This window comes from Solanum lycopersicum, chromosome 5, assembly GCF_036512215.1.
Source record: "Solanum lycopersicum chromosome 5, SLM_r2.1".
Classification (NCBI taxonomy): domain Eukaryota; kingdom Viridiplantae; phylum Streptophyta; class Magnoliopsida; order Solanales; family Solanaceae; genus Solanum; species Solanum lycopersicum.
The window spans coordinates 58,978,762-59,004,690 of record NC_090804.1 but is presented as its reverse complement, the minus strand read 5'-3'; the positions used below and the strand labels follow the sequence as shown (position 1 = coordinate 59,004,690).

Here is a 25,929-nt window from a genome sequence, read left to right as displayed (position 1 = left end):
ACTGACTATAAACCCCAAAAGCTTCCCCGATGGTACTCCAAATACACATTTTGCAGGATTAAGCTTGAGATTGTACCTGCGGAGCCTTTCGAAGAATCTCCTTAAGTCTTTCACATGATCTGACTGTTTTTTAGATTTAATGATAACATCATCCACATAAACTTCGATTTCTCTATGAATCATATCGTGAAACATGGTTTTCATTGCTCTCATATAAGTAGCCCCTGCATTTTTTAATCCAAAAGGCATAACACGATAACAATATGTACCCCATGGAGTGATAAAAGATGTTTTTTCTGCATCTTCATCATCCATAATAATCTGATGGTAGCCCGCATAACAATCCACAAAAGATGCAACCTCATGTTTAGCACAATTATCCAATAAAATATGGATGTTAGGCAAAGGAAAATCATCTTTTGGACTTGCCTTATTCAAATCACGATAATCAACACACATTCGAACTTTTCCGTCTTTCTTAGGGACAGGTACGATATTGGATAACCAAGAAGGATATTGAGCGACTTGAATGACTTTGGCCTCAAGTTGTTTTGTGATCTCCTCTTTAATTATCACACTCATGTCGGTTTTCAGTTTTCTCAACTTCTGCTTTATCGGAGGAAAATTGGGATCAATTGGCAACTTGTGAACAACCATGTCCGTGCTTAATCCAGGCATGTCATCATAAGATGACGCAAAAACATCTTTGTAATCAAACAAGGCCTGGATTATATCGTTCTTTTGATGTTGAACATGTACACTTATCTTAGTCTCTTTAATAATTTCCTGATCCCCCAGATTTATCGTCTCAGTTTCACTCATGTTTGGATTTGACTTATTTTCAAAATGATTGAAATCCCTCCTTACTTCTTCAAATACTCTGTCTTCATCATGTTCGATTTCTTGACTTATTATTTCAATATTAGGTCGAAGATTAGATTGGATATTAAGATCTGGCGAAAAATTCTGCATGCATGTCATATCACTAGAATCGGCATAGAAAGAACTGTATAAAACGACAAAAGAATTACAATCCTTGAATGAATCGGATGGCAAAAGAAAAAACAAGACAGACTACCAAGACTCGTCTTTAACGGGGAGAGGGGTGGCCTCCCAATTGATTAGATTGACATCAGGACCAATGAATTGCACATCTCTGTCGCTAGTGCCTTCTCCGAGTTCCACCATATCAACCTCGACAAATAAATCTTGAAAATAGTTGATCATTTCTTCGCTAACTTTCATTACTGGCTCTGGAAAAGATGATTGATAAGATTCTGTTGCGTGGGCTTTGATGAAAGATTTGTAGATTGGTTGTATAAGCTTGGTAAGTGACCATACATCTCTCTTCTGCTTCTTTGCCTTCATTTTGTCCTCGAATCTAGGTTGGTAGCCTAAGCCAAAAGTACGATGCTCTTTCGTAGACTCACAGGATAAGCTCTTCCTTGCAAGCAGATTCCTAAGCCTTTACCCGGCTCAAACCCATGTTTCAGCAATTCATTCACCACCATTACAGACGCGATGGGCATATTTGGTTTTGGAATGACACTCCCCTCGGGGACATGCTCAATAACCACTACCTCAGAAGCTTGATAAACTAGTGCCTCATTCTCATTATCCGCATTGATAAAAGGGAAGGAGGAGTCTTTGTAGATTGACAAATCCCCCTCACCATGAACAATTACCTCTTGTCGGTCTTATTCAAACTTAATCATTTGATGCAATGTTGAGGGGACGGCTCCAGCCTTATGCACCCATGGCCTCCCCAAAAATAGATTGTAGGACGCGTTGATATCCAACATTTGAAAATTCACAGCGAAATCCACAGGCCCTATGGTTAGTACGAGATCTATCTCACCAATAACATCTGTTTTTGACCCATCAAAAGCTCTAACACATACATTGTTGGGTCGGACCCTTTCAGCACTAACATTCAATTTCTGTAGAGTTGATAAAGGACAAATATTTGCTCCAGATCCTCCATCAATTAGAACTCGAGTGACATATGAAAGCTCACACTTTACAGTGATATGTAGGCCTTGGTTATGTCCTGTACCTTCTTTGGGTAGTTCATCATCTGAAAAGGTGATGCGGTTTACCTCAAATATTCTCCCAGCAATCTTCTCTAACTGACTCACTGTAACTTTACTAGGAACATGTGCTTCATTCAAAATTTTCATTACAGCCTTACGATGTTCATCAGAATGTATTAGCAAAGACAACAAAGAGATTTGGGCTGGAATTTTTCTTAATTGTTCCACCACGGAGTAGTCTGATAGTTTCATCTTCCTTAGAAATTCCTTTGCCTCTCCTTCAGTGACCGGACTCTTTACTTGTATTTGGTCATTTTTAGTTTTCCTTAACTCCATCGGGACATAACATCTTCCTGAACGAGTTATTCCTCCCACTTCATCTATTTCTTCAGCAACTTCTTTTCCCTTGTATGTCACGACAGTAGGTTCATAATTCCAAGGAACAGCTTTGGGGTTAGTCATTGGGAGCTGGGATACTGGCCTGATAATCACAGGAGGAATATGGGCCCCTTGCATGATCAAGATAGGTTTGTTTGGCCTTTTTGGAACAAACGATTTTGCCTTACTCGGACTTGCCCAAACATCTTCAAGGGCTCCTTTCACAGTTAAGATGGGTGTGTTTGATGGACTCAACTTTTCTAACACACTTTCCGCCCCTAAAGGCATCATTTTTGTTAAATCAACAACATTTGCTGACTTCTCAATGCCAGTTCCACCCCTAAGGATTGGCTTATACGGAGATGCAAAATCTTCATGACCCTTCATCATTTCTAGCATGTTTGTTTCAGTATGCCTCGGCAATGGATTTTGATTGATGTTGGGTCCACTCAGACTTTCAACTATAATTCTATTAGAATCGATCAAATCCTGAATGACCCTTTTCAAATACCAACATCTCTCTATGTTGTGACATGGGGCATTAGAACAATATGCGCAATGTTGAGAATAATCCAAATTTCTCGAGGGAGGATTCGACATCTTTCTCTCAATAGGACTCAAAACATTCAATGTCCTTAATTTTTGAAACAAGCTAGCATACGACTCCCCAATAGGAGTGAACTCACCTTTAACGCCATTTCCCTTTTTGTATTGTGGTCTGGGACGGAAAGGAATTCTAGCAGTGTTTTGATGAACTTGTGGGGGTGGTGGATGATTTTGTGGAGTTGGTGCACGCCATTGTGGATAAGAAGGGGGTGCAATTGGTTGTGCATTAAAAACATGATATGGAGTGTATGGGACAGAATATTGTGGAGCTTGGGAAGGAAAATAGTGTTGTGAGGAATTACCTTGGACATGAGTTCTAGGCGCTGATACAATAGCGGCCACATCCTCCCTTCTCTTCTTCCCTCCAATATTTCCAGAACCATTTTGAAGCACTTGTGTTGTGGCTTTTAAGGCAGCTTGACTTACAATCTTTCCAGACTTGATGCCATTTTCCACCATTTCCCCTACCTTAATAACTTCAGCGAATATCTTCCCTACGGCAGAAAGCAGATAGTGAAAGTAATCAGGTTCTTGCGCCTGGAGAAAAACGTCAATCATCTCTGACTCCTTCATCGGTGGTTTAACCCTAGCAGCTTGTTCCCTCCATCTGATAGCATATTCACGAAAATTTTCCGTGGTATTTTTTCTCATGTTGGCTAACGAGGAGCGATCTGGAACAATGTCAATATTATATTGGAATTGTTGTACAAAACATCGAGTCAAATCATCCCATGTGTGCCAGTTGGTGATATCTTGATCTATGAACCATTCAGATGTAATCCCTATTAAGCTTTCTCCAAAATAGGCCATAAATAACTCTTCTTTGCCCTCTGCACCCCTCAATTGGTTGCAATATCTCTTTAGATGAGCTATGGGGTCTCCGTGACCATCGTATTTTTCAAACTTTGTAGTTTTAAAACCAGCAGGCAAATGGACGTGAAGAAACATACACAAGTCACTGAACGAGATGCCTTTGTGGCCTCCTAGTCCTTGCATATCTCTTATACTCTGTTCCAAACTCTTCATTTTCTTAGTCATTTCTTCATGTTCCTCATTCTTGGCCATCCTCTCAATTTCAACAGGGGAACTATATTGATGAATGTGGGGATGAGAACTTGGAATTTTAATGGTCTCTTCAAGAGTGTAACTCTGCTCACGCCGAACTTTGGGCGGAGGATCGCTGTTGGATTTGGGCATCATCGTTGGCTGCGGGATGCTGTTAGTCGGGGCAGTTGACACAAAGAGTGGGTTACTTATTACAGGCGTATTCGAAGGGCTTGCCATAGAAGTTCCAGCGACATTGGATGTGTTGGCATAGGGGTCGAATCCAGGGGGATATATCGGATCGCTTGTCGACACCTGGATAGGGTGAGACATATTTGTATTAAAATAGTCTCGGATTGAAGATGGTGGAGGTTGTCCACTCATCCAAGCCTCGTACATCTCTGCCATTTGTTGTCTTAACACCCTTATCTCTTCTGTTGTCCCTGTTTCTTGTGAAGTCATCTGGTTTTGGATCTCCTCATCATTGTCCGATTCATTTCCGTCTCTGGGGGCCATTTTCTGTTTCCCTTTCGATCTTGTGTTGTAAGGATGTGATGCCAGTTTAACCACAAACCAACCACCTTTAAGATAGTATGTCTCTCTCTATCTCTCTCTCTCTCTCTCTCTCTCTGAATAGAGTAACAAACCGATTAGTGTTAAGAAATTATGCACATTGTATCCACATACATACTTCTAATATGGAGGACCTCATGTTTCATCCCGGCTTACCTAGGCATTCTTCTCTTCATTAGTTTTTTAATATTTCATTATTATTACTTATTCATTTACTTATTTGTTTATTTATTTATTCTCATTATGATTATCATTTTTTAAGAGAAAGAAGAAAGAAAGAAGAAAAAAAAGAAAAGAAAATAATAATAATAATAATAATAATAATAATAGTAATAATAATTTGGATCGAACCCCATGGGTTGCCCACGTATCATGTTTGGCCCATGAATCAGATCTTGCGTAGTTCGAGGAAGATATTAATAATAATTATTTTTATTTTTTAATTAATTTACTTTTTTTTTGCATGACATATGCACACAAGGTGGCCGAAAGTAAATCTTTTTCATTCATTTTCAAATATTTGAAACAATGATTTGGATAAAACAAACAAAAAAAAACAGAAGTACCTAGGACTTAGATAGACTCTAAATGAAATAAAATAACAAAACGAAAAGAAAGAGAAAAAACTAAAAATAATAATAATAATGAAATAATCACTACTAAGAGAATAGACTCTAAAAGAAACTGAATCCTCAAATCTCAATCATCTCCAAGGCCCTTATAAATCTTCGCCAACGCTTTCGGTAGATATGGAGCCAAAGCACGGGCCTGTTGGCCCAACCTCTCATCGTTCTGGTGTAAATATCTAGCATAAACATTATTGAGTTCATCCCTGAGTTGTAGTATTTGGTCTCTGGCTTCATCCATATTGTCATAACAATTCTGTAACCAGTGGTGAGCAGTATTGACTTCATGCGTCAAATTTTCCCTTTGTTCTTGGAGTTCTTCAATTTGAAGGTGGAGTGCGTCTCGCTCGGCTATTCTTTGACCTCTCTCAATCTCACAGTCTACCTGATAAGCACTAAAACGCCTTGCTATTTCTATTTCCCGTTCCATAGAGGCTTTAACTTGAGTTTGGAGTCTAGACTGTGCGCAGATAAGTTGGGCCTTTTCTTTCTTATACTCCTCTTCCTGTTGCTCCATAGCGCCTGTGGCAATGCCCAAGTCTTCTTGTAAGGTTAGAATGGTAGAGCGGTATTTTCTAACTCTAACTTCAAATATCGCATCACGTTGGGCCAACTCCTCTTTAGCGTTTTTCAGGTCATTACTTAGGATATCCAGAGTAGATTTGTAGCTTCTTTCGACTTTGAGGCGAGCTTGCTTAATCTTAACCTCAATTTCTGCTTCTCGATCTATAGGTCCTTTTATTGACCCCTCTGGCATAACCTTAGGAAGGGGTTGATCATGAACCCAGTCTAAGTATGCTTGGTCCACCTCGTCTCTTGTGCGATCCTTCACCATATCGTTGGGACTTGAGAGTATGCATCCCCCCCAAATCTTAAATATCTCTGATTGCCTTAAAGGTATCTTGGGATGAAACTCATACATGAATTCACGCATATCTTCATTGGGTGGTATAAACTGGCGTCGCCCAAGTTGTCACATGACTCTAAGTGGCATGTAAGGTTGGACACCTCGAAGACCCATTAGAACAATGAACGATTGAAAAGTAGACATGTATATCACCTCGGCCGATGGAAACCAATGATAATTCCACACAATCTTGTCAGCAGTCAGATTATTGAGGTGTTGCTTCCAAGCTTCAATACCTTTCGGAAGACTATGATCTTTGATTCTTTCTTTGTGACCTCCAATATAATCATTCCATTCTACTTTAAAGTCCACTGCATAAGGGTGATGACGAATGTGTTCAATCATCCATAGTTGTAATAACATATTGCATCCCTCAAAGTAGTCTTTTCCATCCTTGCAAATAGTTAAAGCATGATAGATGTCTGCCAGAATCATTGGTACGAGGGTGATATTAGGCTTCTTCTCAAAAGCTGTAATGACTGCAGCTAAGTTCATGCTAATCTTTCCTCCCTTTTTTGGAAATACCATGATTCCCAAAAAAGCCACCACGAAGGCATCATAACTGTGTGCTTCCCAAGTCAGACGACACCCATTATTACGGAGTTTCTTTCCATACACTTCGAATCCATCACTTTTGCCATATCTTTTGTACAAAAATTCTAACGGGACCCATCCATTATTGAGACAACCACCTATATCATTCTCATTTATATGCAGTAATTCTAGAAACCTCCTCCCATTAATATGTTTTGGTATCATAGGCTCTTCTTTGTGAAGATGTTTACCCTTTCCAATGAATGCCCCTATCTCCTCAAGGGTGGGGGTGAGTTCACAATCAGAAAAACGGAATACATTCCTTAATGGGTCCCAAAAATGCACTAGTGCTTCTATCAAATCCCGTCGTGACTCAACATACAAAAGGCTTCGTAGAAATCCCAAGCGTTTGAACACCATTCCTCGTCCATGGTTTGTCATATTTTCATACCATGTCTTCAAGAGTGTTGGGGCCTTATCCACTATCATGAATCGAGGTGATTGGTCCTCTCTTTGTCTCTTATCTCCCTTTCCATATGGATTCATATTTCCCTATATTATGATTGTGACAAACTAGGCTTAATAAAATATATATTTTTTTAACAAGAATAACGGAAAAATCAAACACACAAAAAAAGTAATTTTTTTTATAATAAAATATATTTTTTAAATAAGAATAAGTAAAAGTCATACACACACAAAAAAAGTAAATTTTTTTTAATTATTTTTTTAATAAAATAGTCTTACACATACACACACACAAAAAAAGCAATTTTATTTTTATTTTTATTTATTTATTTTTTTTAAAAAATATTTATTAAAGGAAGAATGAGAAAATATATATATATATATATATATATATATATATATATATATATATATATATATATATATATATATATATATATAAATAGCCCTTAAAATTTTTCCAAAACTAAAAATATTAATATATTCGATTCTATTTTATTTTTGTTGATTAAATTTTCAATCTTTTTTTTTTTTTTTTAAATATAATAGATTTTTCTATTTGTAAAAGAAATATGAATTTTGATAGAAAAAATTGTGTTTAATAAAAGAGTTACGTCAAAACTCTAATTTGGTATTTTTCGTTATAATTGATTTTTTATTATAATTCATTCATCTAAAGCCGATCAACATTTGTATAGTCTTCTCCGTAATACACAAAATAATGTACATGATAGTTTCAAGTAGGGATACTTCTCCTAGACAGGCTCGACCCTCGTGTCGAGCTCCCCATTAATTCAACGTTATGCATGATGTAGATAAATCAAATCCTATTAGGGATAGTCATTGTTGAGGCTTGTTTTACTAGGTAAACAATCTAATAGGGAAGGTGTCTAGACTGGCCATAAACGAGCGGACTACTCGAGTCGAGAAGGGACAACTTACCAGTAGCAGGGCTTTCTGGCCTCACTGTTAGTCCTTCCCATCCTAAGACATGTGTTACTATAGAATCCTTCCCAGGAGCGTTGCCGCATCTCTGGTATCTCATGGCTCGGGAGCGTAATCGCATCTCCGAATAAAGTATCTCAGAAGACTCAGATGGATGCGCGAGGAAAGTTAATTATATTATAATTCACATATAATCAAAAGGGTAAATAAGCAAGCAAACAACATATTATGTCATTAAACACAATATTCACAAATCGATAAGTACGTAAATACACAACAAAGTCAATGTAGAAGTCCATGCTTACAAGCTCGAATTCTAGTTAGTCCCTAGCGGAGTCGCCAGAGATGTCACACCCCTTTTTCGCGCGGCGGCGTAAGGGTTTTTCCAATTTAAGTGACGTTATTGATTAGGAGATTATTTTGATTTTTTCAGAGTCGCCACTTGGAATTGAGTTACGGTGTTCCAAGTCACCCTTTTTGTTTAATCCCTAATCAAAAGGAAATGACTCTTTGTTTGGCATGCGAACGAGTTCGGGTAAGGAATTCTGTTGACCAAGGGAAAGGTATTAGGCATCTCTCGAGTCCCGTGGTTCTAGCACGGTCGCTTTATGGACATTTATGACTTAAACTAATTTATGAATATTGTATTATTAAGACAAATATATTTACCCTCATTCTTTGACTTATATAAATATATTAAAACTATCTTATTTTTATTAATCTATGCCCTTTAATTAAAATATATATATACACATATAAATTAAATCAAGCAAAGCAGAATAAAATAAGATATTCTTTATTATTACTATTTCTTTTGTTTTTATTATTATTTTTATTTTTTATTCTATTTTTTTACATTTTTTTTATACTTTCTCATCTTTTGCTATTATTGTTATTTATTTTTATTATTATTTTTTATACTTTCAAAGTTTTATTTATTTATTTTTTTTAACTTATTTTTTTTTTGTTTGGACAAAGAAACTTTTGAGAAAATAAATATAAAAAATTCTTTTCCTCTTCAATTGAATTTTTTATATTATTTTTATACTCCTTTTCTATTTTTTTTTGTTTTCTCTCTTCCCTCTTTTTTGTATGTTCTTTTTCACAGTTTTTTTTTTTTAACTTTTCCCTTTTTCCTTTTATTATTATTATTATTATTATTATTATTATTATTATTATTATTATTATTATTATTATATTTTTTCATTTTTTATTCGATTTTTTTTACGTCACTAACATTAAATAAAAATTCTACTAACTAAAATTAATATATTTACATAATAGCTACACATTTTTTCATTATAAATTAAATATTAAAAATTACATGACTTGGACAATAATTTTACTTAAATATAAAATAAACTATGGGTTATTTAAATATAAAATAAATCATGGTTTGATATAATAATTTCACACTAAAAATAATTATACCAAGATCTAAACATAAAACTGATATGAACGTTTGAACATACTTCATACAATAACATGAATAAATATTAATGGTTTAAACATACGCAAAATTTAACAACTTTAATATATATTGCAATTCATTCTCGCATTATCATGACATAAAACTAATACAAAATTAAATTAGTATTACCACTTGTGGAAATTATTTCACCAAAAGAAAACAATGCGAATAAGGAACCGCGAAAGTAAACCTCAACTTCAACCTTTGGTTTCTTTGTGCGTGTGTTCTTCCGAAAAAAAAATTCTTTGTTGTTTCTTCTCCTTTTTCTTTTACTTACAATTTTTTTTTCTCTTTTTCTTTCTTTCTCTTCTTATTTTTTTTCTCTCCTCCTTTCTGATTTCTCGTCCCCTTTTTTCCTTTTTATGTTTGTCTTTTTGTGTTTAGTGTAGTGTGTGCGTGTGTGGGACGTGGGGGTAATGGGTAAAGTGGGGGGTAATGGGATTTTTTTTTTACTTTTTTTTTATATTAAATATATATGAAATGATAACCATATAATTATTAATTGTTTTGAGTAAATAAATAAATAAAATCTAAATGGATAATAATATATATATATATATATATATATATATATATATATTTTAACAATCAAAAATAAACTTTTCTAATAAAAAGTATATTTATGTTGTTTATTTTTATATCTTTTAAATAAACTTAATGAAAATAATAAAAAGTCAAAATATATTTAATATAGATTGATAAAATTATTTACGCTCTAAAAATTGGTGTTAAATTTAAATTCGGTCAAAATTACGTGTCTACAGAAGAAAAAAAGAATTGAAAAGAATTTGAGATGGCGGAGAACAATGAAGAGGATCGAACGCCAAAGGCGTACCAATCATTAAGAGCACAAATTTTGTGTGATGCTCAAGAAAAAAATCCTACTCATCCCTAAGCCTATGTTACAAGCCAATTACAAACCCTGCATGCTCTCATTCCAAATGTTCTCACATTAGTGGAGATTTACATTAGGGTCAAGCATATGGTATCACAATTGTGTACATTGAACATTCTTGTGAGTGTGAGTGCACTTTGAAAAATGTCCTATAATCAAATGTTTCAAATATGTGTGAAATAGGACTAGCCTTTGTCGTGAGGGGACTTGAAACATGAGGATTGATACAATTCAAAATCTTTATTTGATACACGATGAACGGATCTTGTTGATCCTTAAGTATATTTGAGGAACCACTTGAAGCTGTAGGAATAACATTAATTCAATATTTTTTTAAAAAAAGGAAAAAAAAAGAATGGGAGATTTACATGCAGTCCTAATTGTTGGTACCAATCATGGTGAAGATTTGACTATCTCCTCACATTTTTTTATTTTTTTTAAAAAAAAAAGAAAAAAAAGAGAAAAAAAATTGTCTTTTGAGTTGTTCATTATAAAAGGTGTTGTTAAGTTAACCTTATATGTGTGAGACGCCTATTTTACTTCATTGGATTGTCCATCCCCAAAATGTGATATGTCTTGTTTTAGGTTTTGATTATAGCAAAAGATGTCATTTGCATATTCCATCATTGTTCGTGCATTTTCTACTGATAATCTTTCAGATTCTTTGCAGCACTCATCATCCACAAGAATGGAACTACATTTGACCCGATTCTTGCCTCGACAGGATATGAAGGCGCCACAATGACTCGATCATATATCCAGTGTGATTATTACTTCTCCATACAATAAAAACTGGGACAGAATTTTTGAAAATATTTCAAAAATTCACAATAGAGATAGCCAACAAGTCAATATTGAAGATCATTTTGAGACTTGCCATAATTCTAACTGGGACAAAATTTTGAGGAGGACCTCAAAATTCTGATAAGTACTGCGAGAAGCTTGATAGCAACTACAAAGAGCATGCATCTCTAGTTAATTCATGCATCACGAGTTGATATTCGTGCATTGCGAGTCAATTCATGCATCGAGAGTCAATTCATGCATCAATAGTAAATATTCATGCATCACTAGTTAATATTCATGCATCGCGAGTTAATATTCATGAATCACCAATTAATATTCATGCATTGCGAGTTAATATTCATGCATCGCGAATTAATATTCATGCATTGCAAGAAGATTTCATACCTCGCAGAAAATTCATGCATCGCGAGAAGATTTCATACCTCGCAGAAATGTATGCATCGCAAGAAGATTTCATACCTTGCGAAATTTATGCATTGCGGGAAGATATTCATGCCCCACAGAAGATCATGCGTCGAGAGAAAATTCATGCATCACTAGTTAATTCATGCATCGAGAGTTAATATTCATGCATCGAGAGTCAACTCATGCATCGAGAGTTAATATTCATGCATCGAGAGTTAATTCATGCATCGCTAATTAATATTCATGCATCGCGAGAAGATTTCATACCTCGCAAGAAGATTTCATACCTTGCAGAATTTATGCATTGCGGGAAGATATTTATGCCCGGCAGAAGATCATGCATCGAGAGTCAATTCATGCATCGAGAGTTCATATTCATGCATCGAGAGTCAATTCATGCATCGAGAGTTAATATTCATGCATCGCGAGTTAATTCATGCATCACTAGTTAATATTCATGCATTGCGAGTTAATATTCATGCATCGCAGATTAATATTCATGTGTCGCAAGTTAAATTTTTTATGCATCGCGAGAAGATTCACTTCCTCGCAAAAGTTTACATATCGCAAGAAGATTTCATACCTTGCGGAATTCATGCATCGCGAGAAGATTTCATCCCTCGCAAAATTTTATGCATCGCGAGAAGATTCAATTCCTCGCAAAAGTTTACATATCGCAAGAAGATTTCATACCTTGCGGAATTCATGCATCGCGAGAAGATTTCATCCCTCGCAAAATTTCATGCATCGTGAGAAGATTCAATTCCTCGCAAAAGTTTACATATCGCAAGAAGATTTCATACCTTGCGGAATTTATGCATCGCAAGAAGATTTGATCCCTTGCAAAATTTTATGCATTGCGAGAAGATCTCATCCCTCGCAAAATTTTAGACATCGCGAGAAGATTTCATCCCTCGCGAATTAGCGCATCACAGAAAGATATTCATGCCCCGCAAACAATCATGCGCTGTCAGAAAAGGGATCGTGCATCTCAAATGAAATATTTATCCTTCAACGTCAACTGACATTAAATGTCGAGGAGAGAAATTAAGTGTCGACACGGTGAAAAACACTATCTCCCATTTTAAATTGCATTTTTAAGCTGACGAGTTTTATCTCAGCCTTTGTCAAGAGCATTCGAAAGGATGAATTTCTTCCAAAAAATAAAAATAAAAAAAAACAAAAAGAAAAAAAAGAAAGAAAAAAAAGTCACTAGTTAATATTCATGCATTGCGAGTTAATATTCATGCATCGCGGATTAATATTCATTCATCGCAAGTTAAATTTTTTATGCATCGCGGGAAGATTCACTTCCTCGCAAAAGTTTACGTATCGCAAGAAGATTTCATACCTTGCAGAATTCATGCATCGCGAGAAGATTTCATCCCTCGCAAAGTTTTATGCATTGCGAGAAGATTCAATTCCTCGCAAAAGTTTACATATCGCAAGAAGATTTCATACCTTGTGGAATTTATGCATCGCGAGAAGATTTCATCCCTCGCAAAATTTTTTATGCATCGCGAGAAGATTCAATTCCTCGCAAAAGCTTACATATCGCAAGAAGATTTCATACCTTGCGGAATTTATGCATCGCGAGAAGATTTCATCCCTCGCAAAATTTTATGCATCGCAAGAAGATCCCATCCCTCGCAAAATTTTATGCATCGCGAGAAGATTCCATCCCTCGCAAATTTGAACATCGCGGGAAGATATTCATGCCCTTCAAGCAATCATGCACTGCCAGAAAAAGAATCGTGCATCTCAAAGGAAATATTTATCCAACGTCAACTGACGTTAAATGCCGATGAGAGAAATTGAGTGTCGACACGGTGGAAGACACTGTCTCCCATTTAAATTGCATTTTTAAGCCATTTAAAGTGCAAACCACTTTAACAAGGACGCAACACATCATTGAACCTTTTGGAGACAGGTCTGGGATTGACTTCCACCACATGCAACCACACTTCTCTACAAAGGTCATGTGTTCAGTTAAAATTGGATTTGTCAATTTTCGTTGTCCATGATTTCTTTCATCAATCATACACAACGAAAGGGACAGCTGTTGGCACCCAATTTTGGCCTAACATTTTAAAAATTCGTGATTTTGAAGCTTTATTTATTTAATAGTAAATTTTGATCCGATGATTTTAAGATTCATACATTTTGAGTCAAATACAAAAAAAATAAAAAAATCTGTCTTTCTCACATTGTCTCTCAAACAATTTTCAATTTTGCAATAGTCCACATCGGTATTTCATCCTTTTTGAGGATTTTTGGGTTTCTATATAAACCCACTTCATTCACTATTTTTAAGAGAGGATTTGGAGGGGAAAACGAAAGAATACTCATAAAATTTTGAGAATTCTTGGTTCCCATTGTTCAAAAATTTTAAAGTGTTTTTGTGGTTTTTCGAGTTGAGGAGGTGGAGTCGTCTCCTTCAAACTCGTAGTTCTGGTTCGCCGCCCAGAACCAGGTAAATTTTTTTTCTTAGCCTTGTTTTATTTAATTCCCAACTCTTTTATGTTTTTTGTTTATTATATGTAGCTTATTTTGTGTTTTTAGTTTAATGTAGTTCTAAAAGTCAATTAATATTTGTGTTTATTGTAGTTTTAATATTAGCATTATTTTACGGTTTGATGTTTATTTATTGGGATGATGCCCAAGTACCCCCTCAACCTATGCCTGAAATCCCAGAGACACACTTATACTATACTAAGGTCCTATTACCCCCCTGAACTTATTTTATTAATAATTTTTTACCCCTTTTCGACCTACGTGGCACTATCTTGTGGGCCCAACGATGGTTGACTTTTTTTTCAAACTAGTGTCACGTAGGCTAAAAAGGGGCAGAAAATTACTTATAAAATAAGTTCAGGGGGGTAATAGGACCTTAGTATAGTGTAAGTGTGTCTCTGGGATTTCGGACATAGGTTGAGGGAGTACTTGTGCATTTTTCCTTATTTATTTATTATTATTATTATTATTTTAAAATTGTTAGTCAACTATTTGCTATCTTAACTTTTCAGGGTTTTGTTATTATTCTATTTTAATGTTATTTTTAATTTTTATATATTATGTTATTGTTATTTCCATTTCTAATTATGTTGTTTTAGTTTGGTTGTTGTTTTCCATGTTCTCTTGGGATAAGTTTGTTATGTTTTGTTGATGTTCAGGTTATATTAAGTATATTTGTTAAATGGCTGATGAAAAAACTCTCCGTCGGTTTTGGAGGCCTCCCCATTTTAAAAAGACGAAATTTTAATTCAAGTTTATATATTTTATATGTTTAAATTGGCCAATGAGAAAACTCTCCGTCGGTTTTGGAGGCCTTCCCATTTTAAAAGACGGAATTTTAATTTAAGTTTATATATTTTAGTTGTTGAAATGGGCCGATAAAGAAATTACCGTCGATTTCCAAGGCCTCCCATGTTAATAAGATGTATTTTTTATTTTTTAGTTATTATTTGAGTTTTATTTATATTTATTTGGTACTAATTCTTTTACTAAGTGTTTATAGGTACTCGGAGGTGCTTCTCCTTGAAATTATTCGAATGTAGTTCGAATCATACTTATAATTTCATTATCTTGTGAATATTGACGTTAGGCAAACTTAAGGCCGATTATTATTTTGTTTTATTTTGTATATTGCATGTTTATTATATCTGTACATTATTTTATATTCTTCCTCAATTTGAAAAAAAAATGAATTCAGTCGGGAACCACATTTGTGGATTCCGAAGGGTGCCTAACCCCTTCCCTTCGGAATAACTTGAACCCCTTACCTAAGAATCAAATTGGTTTCGTAGATTAATAATTGGTTTTCTTGTTTTCCTAAAATTAGGTGGCGACTCTTTTCAAAACTCGTTTATTTTTAAAACTTTGTTAAAATTGAAACAATTAACGATTTTCGAGTTGCCTCGACGTTTCGCCCTATTTCGCCAGAGTAGGGATGTAAACATAATGTATTACTTTCCATCCTCAACTAATATTAGCACCAAATATTGTTCGTATCTTGCAAAGAAGGAAATAATAAAAAGTGTAAGAGTAATAACAAAAAATGAATAAATATAATGATATGAAATCTATATCCTATCAATTTTAAGGCATAATTATCTAAAAAGTATTTATAACATTGTTATTTTAGTTGCTTTTTTTTATTTATATATTTTACAAAAAATCGTTATTATTATAACATAAAAAATAAGACGACATAACGTATTATATCTTTACACCACTAATAAAAAAAATAATTTATAGCAAAAATATCTGAAAAATGTTTTTGAAAACTATGCTTGCACACACACGTCAAGAATGCTTTAAATAGAGTTGTATTTTCCAAAATTAACCTTAGTAATAATGGTTTCGAGCTTTATTACTTTATATAATTATTTAATACTAAGAATAATAATAAAAAATAACTAAGACTCACTAAATTACTAGATGATATTTACATGGACCTTCCTCTAAGGATTTCAGATTCAGAGTTAGGGCTAAGCAAGTATGTAAAATTCTCTAAATCCTCGTATATATTAATGTACACAAATTTAATGTACTCCAAGCCGAGGAAAGAAAAAAGAATTGACTAAAAAAATAAGAGTAATAATAGTAATGTTCTTGCACAAAAAAAATAATTTTAAAATTTTTAGAATACAATTTTTTAAAACAAAAGTTACTATCACTTGGCGAGTTGAAAGAAGAGTACAAATATCATTATATCACATCTTCTTGATATGACTATTATATACAATTATATATATATATATATATTTTTTTAAATTCTAACTCTTGGATGATGATATACAATCTAGCAAATCAAACTAAAAAAATAACACTAAGGTATAAAACCTATCGATCTAGGTATACAAAAATACATGATATTACACAAATTGATGGAGGACATTTTTCATCAAGGAATTGGTGATAATTTGGTTAGTTTTTTGGGTGAGATGGAAAGAATCCCAAAAAACATACTTATTTGGGTCAGGGCATGTGAGTGGATTTAACTTATTACATAAGTAACTCATTTCGAATAATCCTGTGCCACAACATGCTATACGTTCCACTTCAAATCCTGTTTTAAAACAAAACAAATCATTAGAACATAATCAATTGTACATTAAAAAACGCTCAAATTAGCTATGAACTTTGTCACTGTTCTGTCGTTAGCATAAAAGTGTCGCTAATTCTTCGCTATATATATATATATATATATATATATATATATATATATATATACTAAAACGATTGAATTTATCGACGATAAACAATGTTTGCTAAACAACAATATTTGTCACCAATTTTACTAGCAAAGAATTAGTGACACTTTTATGCTAACGATAGAACAGTGACAAAGTTCATAGCTAATTTGAGCGTTTTTGTACATAAATGGATACTTACCTTTTAGAAATTACAAAATAACTATACTTGCTAAACTTTAACTTAATTTTACTAGTTTCTATCTTTGTCACATTTATGTGACAGTATTCTAATTTCGAGAGTCAAAATCATTCATGCCTTTTAAACTCTTTAACTATTAATTACTATTTTTAACTTATCGTTTAAATCTCAAAAAGTGAAAATATAATATCAATTAAAACGAAAATGGGCATCCCGTGTATAAGTATTAGGCTCATTCACCTAACACACAATTATTTATCATCATTATATATCTCTAGCCCGTTCTAAATGTTCCTTGAGATATTTCTGCTTATGACTCTTGAATTATAGAAGAAACAACCTCGATTGCCTCTAAGAGCTAACTTATGAAATGAAATGTGTTCAGTTTGTATGATCTTTAGTCATACATATATTTTGTGTGCCACTTCTGATGATTTATGCATTGATGAAATTTAACAAATGAGGTAATTGAAAGATAAAAACTTACCAAATGAGGCAGGATTTTGGACCATTTGAAGTATGATACCATATGGATTAGCAAAAGCAATTCTAATCCCAGGAAGCTCCTTATTTAACTTTTGAATTAAAGCACTCAACATCTCATTAAACTTCAAAGCACAATCATTATAATCGTTATTGCATGTATCACCTTGTCCTCTTAACATATTTGCTGCTCTTTCTAAAGGTAAACAACCCATTGGTGGTAGTCCAGTTAATGATATTTTCCTAGCTCCAAGTTGATAAATTTCTTTAATAAAATTCTCAACATGTCCAATAATAAACCCTCTATACTGTTCTGTTGTGTATTGAAATGCACGTACACTTTGCATTGCAAAATAATTCTCCAAAAAATCATTTGTTCCCATGCTTACAATATAAAGTGCTTCTTCTATTATGTATTTTGATTTTTGGATCCCTACATATGCTTCTAGTCTCTTTTGATACTCCTTGTAGTTCTCTATTTCCTTCCATATTGGCATCACATTCTGTCAAAGGAGACAATCACAATGGTTACTATGTCTCGTACACGTATAGTTGCTCATCAAAATAATAGTAATTAATAGTATATTATAACTAATATTTTCTATGTTCTAATTTATATGATGAGTTAGTTTGATCTGAAACAGAGTATAATAAAGAAAAAAAGACTTTTGAAATATATAATCTAAAATAAGTCTTAGATTTTTCTGTGACTATAAATCATTTTATTAAAAATAAATAGACATATTAAAATTAAAAATTATTAATATTAAAATATAAAAATATATTATTCTTATTGAGACGGACCAAAAAAGAATTAAAACAAGTAATAAAAATTGAGATAATTTCATCTATATATGACTGACTAGTGGTTGTAATTATTTTTTTATTTTGGCAAGTGGCCAAATATGTAACTCTCCGCTAGAGTTTAATGTAATTTGTCCACTAATTACATGAAATGTGTGTATATTATATTGTAGGCGTATTATAACAATAATATATATATATATATATATATATATATATATATATATATATATATATATATATATATATATATATATATATGAAAGCGAACGGACTTAAGTTATATGCTATGTTAGTTTAATAATGATTTATGATATTTTCTTCGTTTCAATTTATGTGAATCTATTTAGGAAATCTGTAATTTAGAAATAAAGAGTTTTGAAATTTATTATTTTTAACATGTTAGAATATTTTTTTGGCTATAAAACTTTTGAAATTTATAATGTCAAATATAGTATATGTAACGATCTGTTTAGTCGTTTTGAGCAGCAGATTTTATTTCTGGAAAAACAGGCTGAGACGACGGAACCCACGACGAAACCCACGACGGAACGTCATGGGCACGACGGACCGTCGAGGGTGTCTCGTCCCAAAACACTTAGAAAAACTGAAAATTGGGTACTGAAATCGACTCTCTGAACTTCGTAACGGAATGGCAGGACGGACCGTCACAGGTGTGACGGACCGTCACAGATTCTTCAGAGAAATTGAGTCTCTGAACTCTGTGACGGGCAGCAGGACGGACCGTCGCAGGCGCGACGGGCCGTCACAGACTGCGAAATCCCAGTCTGGGTCGGAATTCTTGATACGTTTTAAGGGACGTTTTTGACTATTCTTGCCTTAATTATAAAGTTAGTGGGTTAATGTTAATAAGTCTAATTACTTGGGGGTTAAAAGAGGTAACCTTAAGTTAATTAGTGGGGCATTATTGCCATCTTTTATTCTTAATTATATACTAATTAGGGTAAAAGAAAGAGGGTTGGAATAAGAAAAAGAAAAGAACAGAAAGAGAGAGAAGGGAATCGATAGAGAGAGAGACGATCGAGAAGGGGAAACACAAAGCTTTGGAGAAAATTTGCTTGCTTGATCACTAATCTTCGGTGGAGGTAGGTTATGGTTTTCATGCTTTCATAGTAAACTCTTAATAGAGAATGATATGTTTTGGTAGTATTGTAAACCCTGCTATGTGCCTAATTGTATGCATGCATGAACGTGATTATATAATTGTGATTATATTAAGCATGATGAAGTTATTGAATCCCAAATCTTGATAAAAACCTAATCTCTTTTTAATGATGATGCCTTGGTAAGGGAGAAGGCTTGATGAACTAAAGTAATGAGATTGATGATGCCTTGGTAAGAAAGAAGGCTTGATGAATTGATGGAAGGAGATTAGGGGATCGGGTGTCACGAACCGACACGTAGAATTAGGGGGATCGGGTGTCACGAACCGACACGTAGTATTAGGGGATCGGGTGTCACGAACTGACACGTAGAATTAGGGGATCGGGTGTCACGAACCGACACGTAGTATTAGGGGATCGGGTGTCACGAACCGACACGTAGAATTAGGGGATCGGGTGTCACGAACCGACACGTAGTATTAGGGGATCATGTGTCACGAACCGACACGTAGTATTAGGGGATCGGGTGTCACGAACCGACACATAGATTTAGGGGATCGGAGTGTCACGTACCGACACAAGAGGATTAATGAATATTGAGGGAGCGGAGTGTCACGTACCGACACAAGAGAAATAAAGATAATGAATCTTGAAAGATGTTAATATACTCAATCTAATGAACATGATTCCCAAATGAGTATGGTATTGAGGCTTGAGTCCTCATGTGTGAACTTGACGGTAATTGTTAATGATATAGTATTTGTTGTTGCTACATGTTGAGTATCATAGTTGATTTTATGATATTACTTGGTATATATTGATTTCTATTTTGAGTTGGCCGATGATATATACTCAGTACCCGTGTTTTGTACTGACCCCTACTTTTATGCTTTCTTCTTGTTTATTTGTGGAGTGCAGCAAACGTGCCATCGTCTTCAACTCAACAGTAATTCAAGCCAGTCTTACTACATCGGAAATTCAGGGTGAGCTAATGCTTCTAGCTTGGACTGGATCTTCTTCTTCAAGTCTTGATGCCTTGAACTTCCGGCATGGACTAGCTTCTTATGTATTTTTAGCTTTTAGAATACTCTTAGTTTAGTCATTCGATCATAGATGTTCTTGTGATGATGACTTCCAGATTTTGGGGAATAATAGATGTTGAATTTTAGAAGTTAATGAATTGGTCTTTATTCAATGAGTTTAAGTCTTCCGCATTACTTTCTGTTGATATTATATTGAAATGTTAAGGTTAGATTGGTTGGTTCGCTCACATAGGAGGGTAAGTGTGGGTGCCAGTCGCAACCCGAATTTGGATCGTGACAGTATAAAATTTCTATTTTTTTTATCAGTCGGTAAAGATATTAAATTTAAGCAAATGAAATGAATATTACTTGCACGATGCTTTAATGATTATACCTAAAATTACTACGTAAATTAATACTAGGCCCTTCCTCACCTGTTTAGGCGGATTGTAAGACATACTATAAATGTTCCATGGACAAAGTTAATTCAAACCAATAGTTTTCTAGCCCAAAAAGGTTCATTTTTTTGTTTTCTATAATTAAATAAACCTAATTATGTGCACAATAATATTAATGTTATTTTCGCCCAACAAACACAATTATATTCCGGACCACAAAATAGAAGAAGCACAAAAATATACTTGTCATTTTCAAGTGTATAAATAAAAAATATGCAAAAAAGAATAGTTTAATAATTGTGTGCTTAAAGGATTCTTTGTTAATGTACATATAATTATCGTTAAAACTTGTTTTTTGTTATAATAATGCAAGAAGAAGAAATCGAATGCGCTTATTAACAGATATAATAAATTAATAACAATAATAATAATAATAATAATAATAATAATAATATTATTATTATGAATAAAAAAAGATAAATACGAGTAGTTTTATAATGTAAAGTTATGTCCATAACTGATTACCTTGAAAATATCATTTAATATAAGGAAAATGTTCAAATATGTCATCGACCATTAAGAAAGAATCATCTATGTTATCCTTTAAAAGTTTGACTCATCTATACTATCTTTTTTAGCAAAAAAACTCATTCATGTCATTATTTGTTAGCTGAAAATAATTTCAATCTTGCAAAACTATTTTTTACAAGTAGTCAAATATGATTCAGTCACAATCACGTCATTAATTAAATCATTTTTTAAGAAAAAAGTGCAAATATGTCATCAAACTTTGAGAAACAGCTCATCTATCCTTTATACCATTTCAGTTAACAAGTAATAACATGAATGAACCTTTTTCTCAAACGAAAATGCCATAAATAAACCAAACTTTTAACAAATATTCCATATGTCCTTAATTACTTTCTATTTTTCCTTTTTAGTTGTCCCTAATTATTTGTCCATTTTGACAAATCAAGAAATGACAATTTTTTTCTTCATCATACCCTCAATTTAGTACTTTGAAAAATGTAGAACTTTTTAAAAATCTTAAATTTTTTAATTCATCTACTTCGTGATTAATAGGGATAAAATAGTGAACTTACTATATCAATTATTATTTTCTTAATAGGTATATCACTTCCAAAATAGACAAGTAATTAGGAACACAAGAAATAACATCGCCAAGCCTGTCATGTCATGCCAGGTAAGGCAAACAAATAAATTGAAACGGAGCGTGTAATATATAAATATGGAATAGAATCTTACTAAAACATGAGAAGTGGCAGTGTCATAACCAGTACCAGCAGAAGCAAAACAAACTCCAACAGCAAAATCAGTTATATTATACATTGGATCCAAATAAGCAGGCACAAATGGCCTCAAACCAAAAGCCTCAGATATAAAATCTGGTGGAATACGTCCATTACAAAACCTTCCTGTTGCCTTATTATCATAATAATCACGTCCATAAGGTGGAAAATTACTCTTCAGAACAGTTAAAATTTGATTATTATTTCCAGTATCTACCGTTGAATCGCCGAATACGATAATTGCTGGAACTTTTCCTCCTACAACAAAAGGGATAATAATTTGGACAAAAAATAAAATTATGCATGGCATGAAGTTGTAAGCTTTCATTTTTTCAATTTTTTTAATTTTTTAATTTTATTTTGGTGATGTAATTTTTTGTTTAGGGTTATGTCGATTTGAGTTAAGCATATTAATATTTTTATACAGATAAAAAATGGGTGGGAAAGCGGGTCCTTTGGTAAAAGTTTGTTGGTCTATAGAGAAGTAACCACTTGTACTCTATTTTATAGGTAATCCCTTGTTTTTGGTAAAAAATGATGTAAAAATTACAATCATTAGTAGCTTAAAATATTAAAAGTTACTAAAAAAGAAATTCGGTTGCATCTCGAAATTTATCAATACTAGATAAATTTGAACAAAGAAAGTAACAAATATTATTTGAAATGTAGTACGTACTATAATTAAACCAAAAAATAATATATCTTAGGTCAATGCTCTCAAAATCTAGTATTTTCTTGTCGGAAATTTTCTTAGCTACTAATTAATTACATTTTATAGCTATAATTTTGGTTGCTATGAGTATTTTTTTATATATATTTCACTTGCCAATATACAAATAGGATAAATATTTAGGACTATTTCAGAACTTATATCAATCAAATATATCAATAAATTATATACAATCAAGATAAGCAAATTATTTGCAAATAGTTAGGGTAAACAAATATAAATTATTTTATATAATTAGAAACTAAATTATACATATTCTGGACGATCCATGTAAATATTGTTATATGTTAGTGTTGGAATGTATGCACCCACCCACCAATCAGTCAAGGACCAAGTCCCTTGACTCAGCAAGAATGGTAACTAAAAGTTGTATCCACTTGTTTCGATGAGACCAGGTCCTCAACACAGTTACAATAACAATAAAATAAGTGTTGAAAGTAAAGATTGAACAAACAACTTTATGTGAAAACCTCCTTACTCAAGGGAGTAAAACCACGACATGTTCTCAACAAGACTTTTCAAACCGCTTTCACTAACCTTCAACAAGCAAAAGTAAAAGATGAATACAACACTAGATTAGCCTGCTAATCTCCACACTAAGCAATACCATCTATTACTTAGATTAGCCAGAGCAGATACAACACTGCCCACTAAGCTATCACCCTTAGTTAACTTAAACTTCAATTAAGCGGATACCACACCACCTACTAAACTAACTCAATTGATTAATATAAACTTTTATAATAAGACAAAAAGTTACTCCTAACTATGTTCTTACAAGATTCAAACAAGGTTTGAAACGTTTCTAACAAACAATTGAAATGAATCCTACAAGTTAGGCTCAATTCAAGCATTCAAGAACAACAACGGGTATGTAAAACACTTGTTATCTTAATAAGGTCCTTGTTGTATGTATTCTTGTGCTTGAATTCTTAATGAAGATGACCTTCTCGTTTTAAGCTTATGAATTTTCAGAGAAAATTCAAGTTTAGTTTGCCAAATCTTGAGTTTTTGTTTGTTGGAAAGAGATGATATAAATCACCACAAAATCATTGAGAACATCCCATTGGCTGAAGGCCTGTTGTTAGAAAAGTTGTGCAACTACCGCATTAGAGGTGGTGGCTTTTCTGAAAGCTGTCTTGTCACCTTTTCACATCGCAGTCTCGCAGGGACTAGATCCCCTGCAAACTTCCTTGTGAGTTCTTGGAAAGGCTTGCTGGCTGACTTCCTTTGTTTTGATGAATCGATTTATTTGTTGTTTGTCATGTTAACTAAGTCAACCATAAAGAGTTATTGACTTTTGTACAAATACCCTCCTCGATTTTGATTTGTGTAGTATGCTGACCCTCACCAACTTTTGACATGACATCTTTACAACTGTACCCAATTATGCATCTGATGAAGAGAACTCTGCTTGGGACCAGGTCCTTGCATTTGTGAGTTACTGAAACATACAATCTCGTCCGCTCTTCCTATTGGTGTAGAACACTGCACTTTTCACCTACTACCTGACATGACAACTTTACATCGGTGCCCCATTTGTATCTAGACGAGATCACTCTGCTGGGGACCAAGTCCCCACATTTTTGAGGATCATTAAAACGCCTAAAATATAACAATTCCCCCCTTTTTGATGATAACACACAGATATACCTCACATTGAGTTTATCATTCATTTCACTGTTAGCAGTCTCAATAACAAAGATCCGGTTACTTGTTAGATCCCTAAGTTTGTTAAATCATCAAAAGTTATTATCAGCTCCAAACTAACAGTTAATCATGAAAATAATTTCTTCAATATGAAGAAAAAATGTATCATAAAATATTAGTCAAAATTCTTATAGTTTAACTCTAAAAAATGAAACTATGATGTTAAAAGTGGACGAAGGTAGTGTATTATAGTCTATTTTAGAGAAATAATTTATACATGGTAGAGAGTTTAGAGACCTGTAAGAACATCCTCATAATTTAAATACTTTTGATAATTTAAGGAGAAAGATAATTATAAATAAACTTTTTGATAGTTTTAACTTTTAGGGTGTGTTTGGTTTCCTGGAAAACAAGTAGATTTATGATTTATTTTCTCATGTTTGGTTGGTTGGTAAAAAATATTTTTAGAAAATGATTGTGTTTGATTTATGAATAAAAAATATTTCTGATATGGGTGGGTAGGGTCGAGGGTAGTGGTGAAGAAAAGAAATTTTTTAAAAATATTTTTTAAAAGTAAATTATTATTATGTTTTTTTGGGGGCGGGGGGTTGGGGAATCCAAAATCGGGGTGAACAAATAATATTTTGAAATTGAAGATATATTTTAAAAACAAATATAATTTTTTTTAGAGAAGGATGGAGGGACGATTGCGTCGGGGGGTAGGGCGGAGTGAAAATTAAAATTTTGAAATTGAAAATATATTTTAGAAATTGTTGTTTTTCTAAAAAAATGTATCTGAAGTTGGATGAGAGTTTTGGAAAGGTATAACACATAAATATGTCCTTTAACTTGGTCTCATTTCACATTTATGTCCTCCAACTTTGGGTATGCACAAGTAAACACTTAAACTTGTATAAAATTAAACAAATAGACACAAACGTCCTACTTGACATCCTACATTAAAATTTGTGTATTATGTGGTGTCCTATGTGTATTGTGACATAGGACTCGTATGTCTATTTGTTCAACATTATACAAGTTTAACTGTCTGTTTATGCACACTCAAAGTTGGAGGTTATAAATGTAAAATGAGGTTAAGTTAAAGGGTATATTTATGTATTATGCCTTTTGAAAAATGTTTTCTTTAACTTTTCAAGGAAAATCATTTTCCTTAATTTTGAGAAAAATGAGTTGATTAGAAAAATATTTTCCTTAACTTTTGTTCCAATCAAACATTGAGAAAATTAAAAAATATTTTCCTTCATACCAAACACACTCTTAAGGAGAAACATTTGGAAGTTAGAAGAAAGCTGGTAACC

General features: G+C 33.3%; 2 protein-coding genes across 2 annotated transcripts; both read right to left on the bottom strand.

The window, feature by feature from the left end:
- Positions 1 to 1,697: 1,697 nt before the first annotated feature.
- On the bottom strand, positions 1,698 to 4,577 carry LOC138348925 (uncharacterized). The gene has a single exon (XM_069298527.1). It carries the CDS (start codon positions 4,575 to 4,577, stop codon positions 1,698 to 1,700), a length of 2,880 nt encoding a protein of 959 aa, XP_069154628.1.
- A 6,758-nt stretch (positions 4,578 to 11,335) lies between these two features.
- LOC101250993 (GDSL esterase/lipase At2g04570-like) lies at positions 11,336 to 22,609 on the bottom strand. Its single transcript, XM_004240108.5, has 3 exons — positions 22,187 to 22,609; positions 17,577 to 18,075; positions 11,336 to 16,763 (listed from the first exon to the last, which is right to left on the bottom strand). Exons 1-3 carry the CDS (start codon positions 22,556 to 22,558, stop codon positions 16,570 to 16,572), a joined length of 1,065 nt encoding a protein of 354 aa, XP_004240156.1. The 5' UTR covers positions 22,559 to 22,609; the 3' UTR covers positions 11,336 to 16,569.
- Positions 22,610 to 25,929: the final 3,320 nt, after the last annotated feature.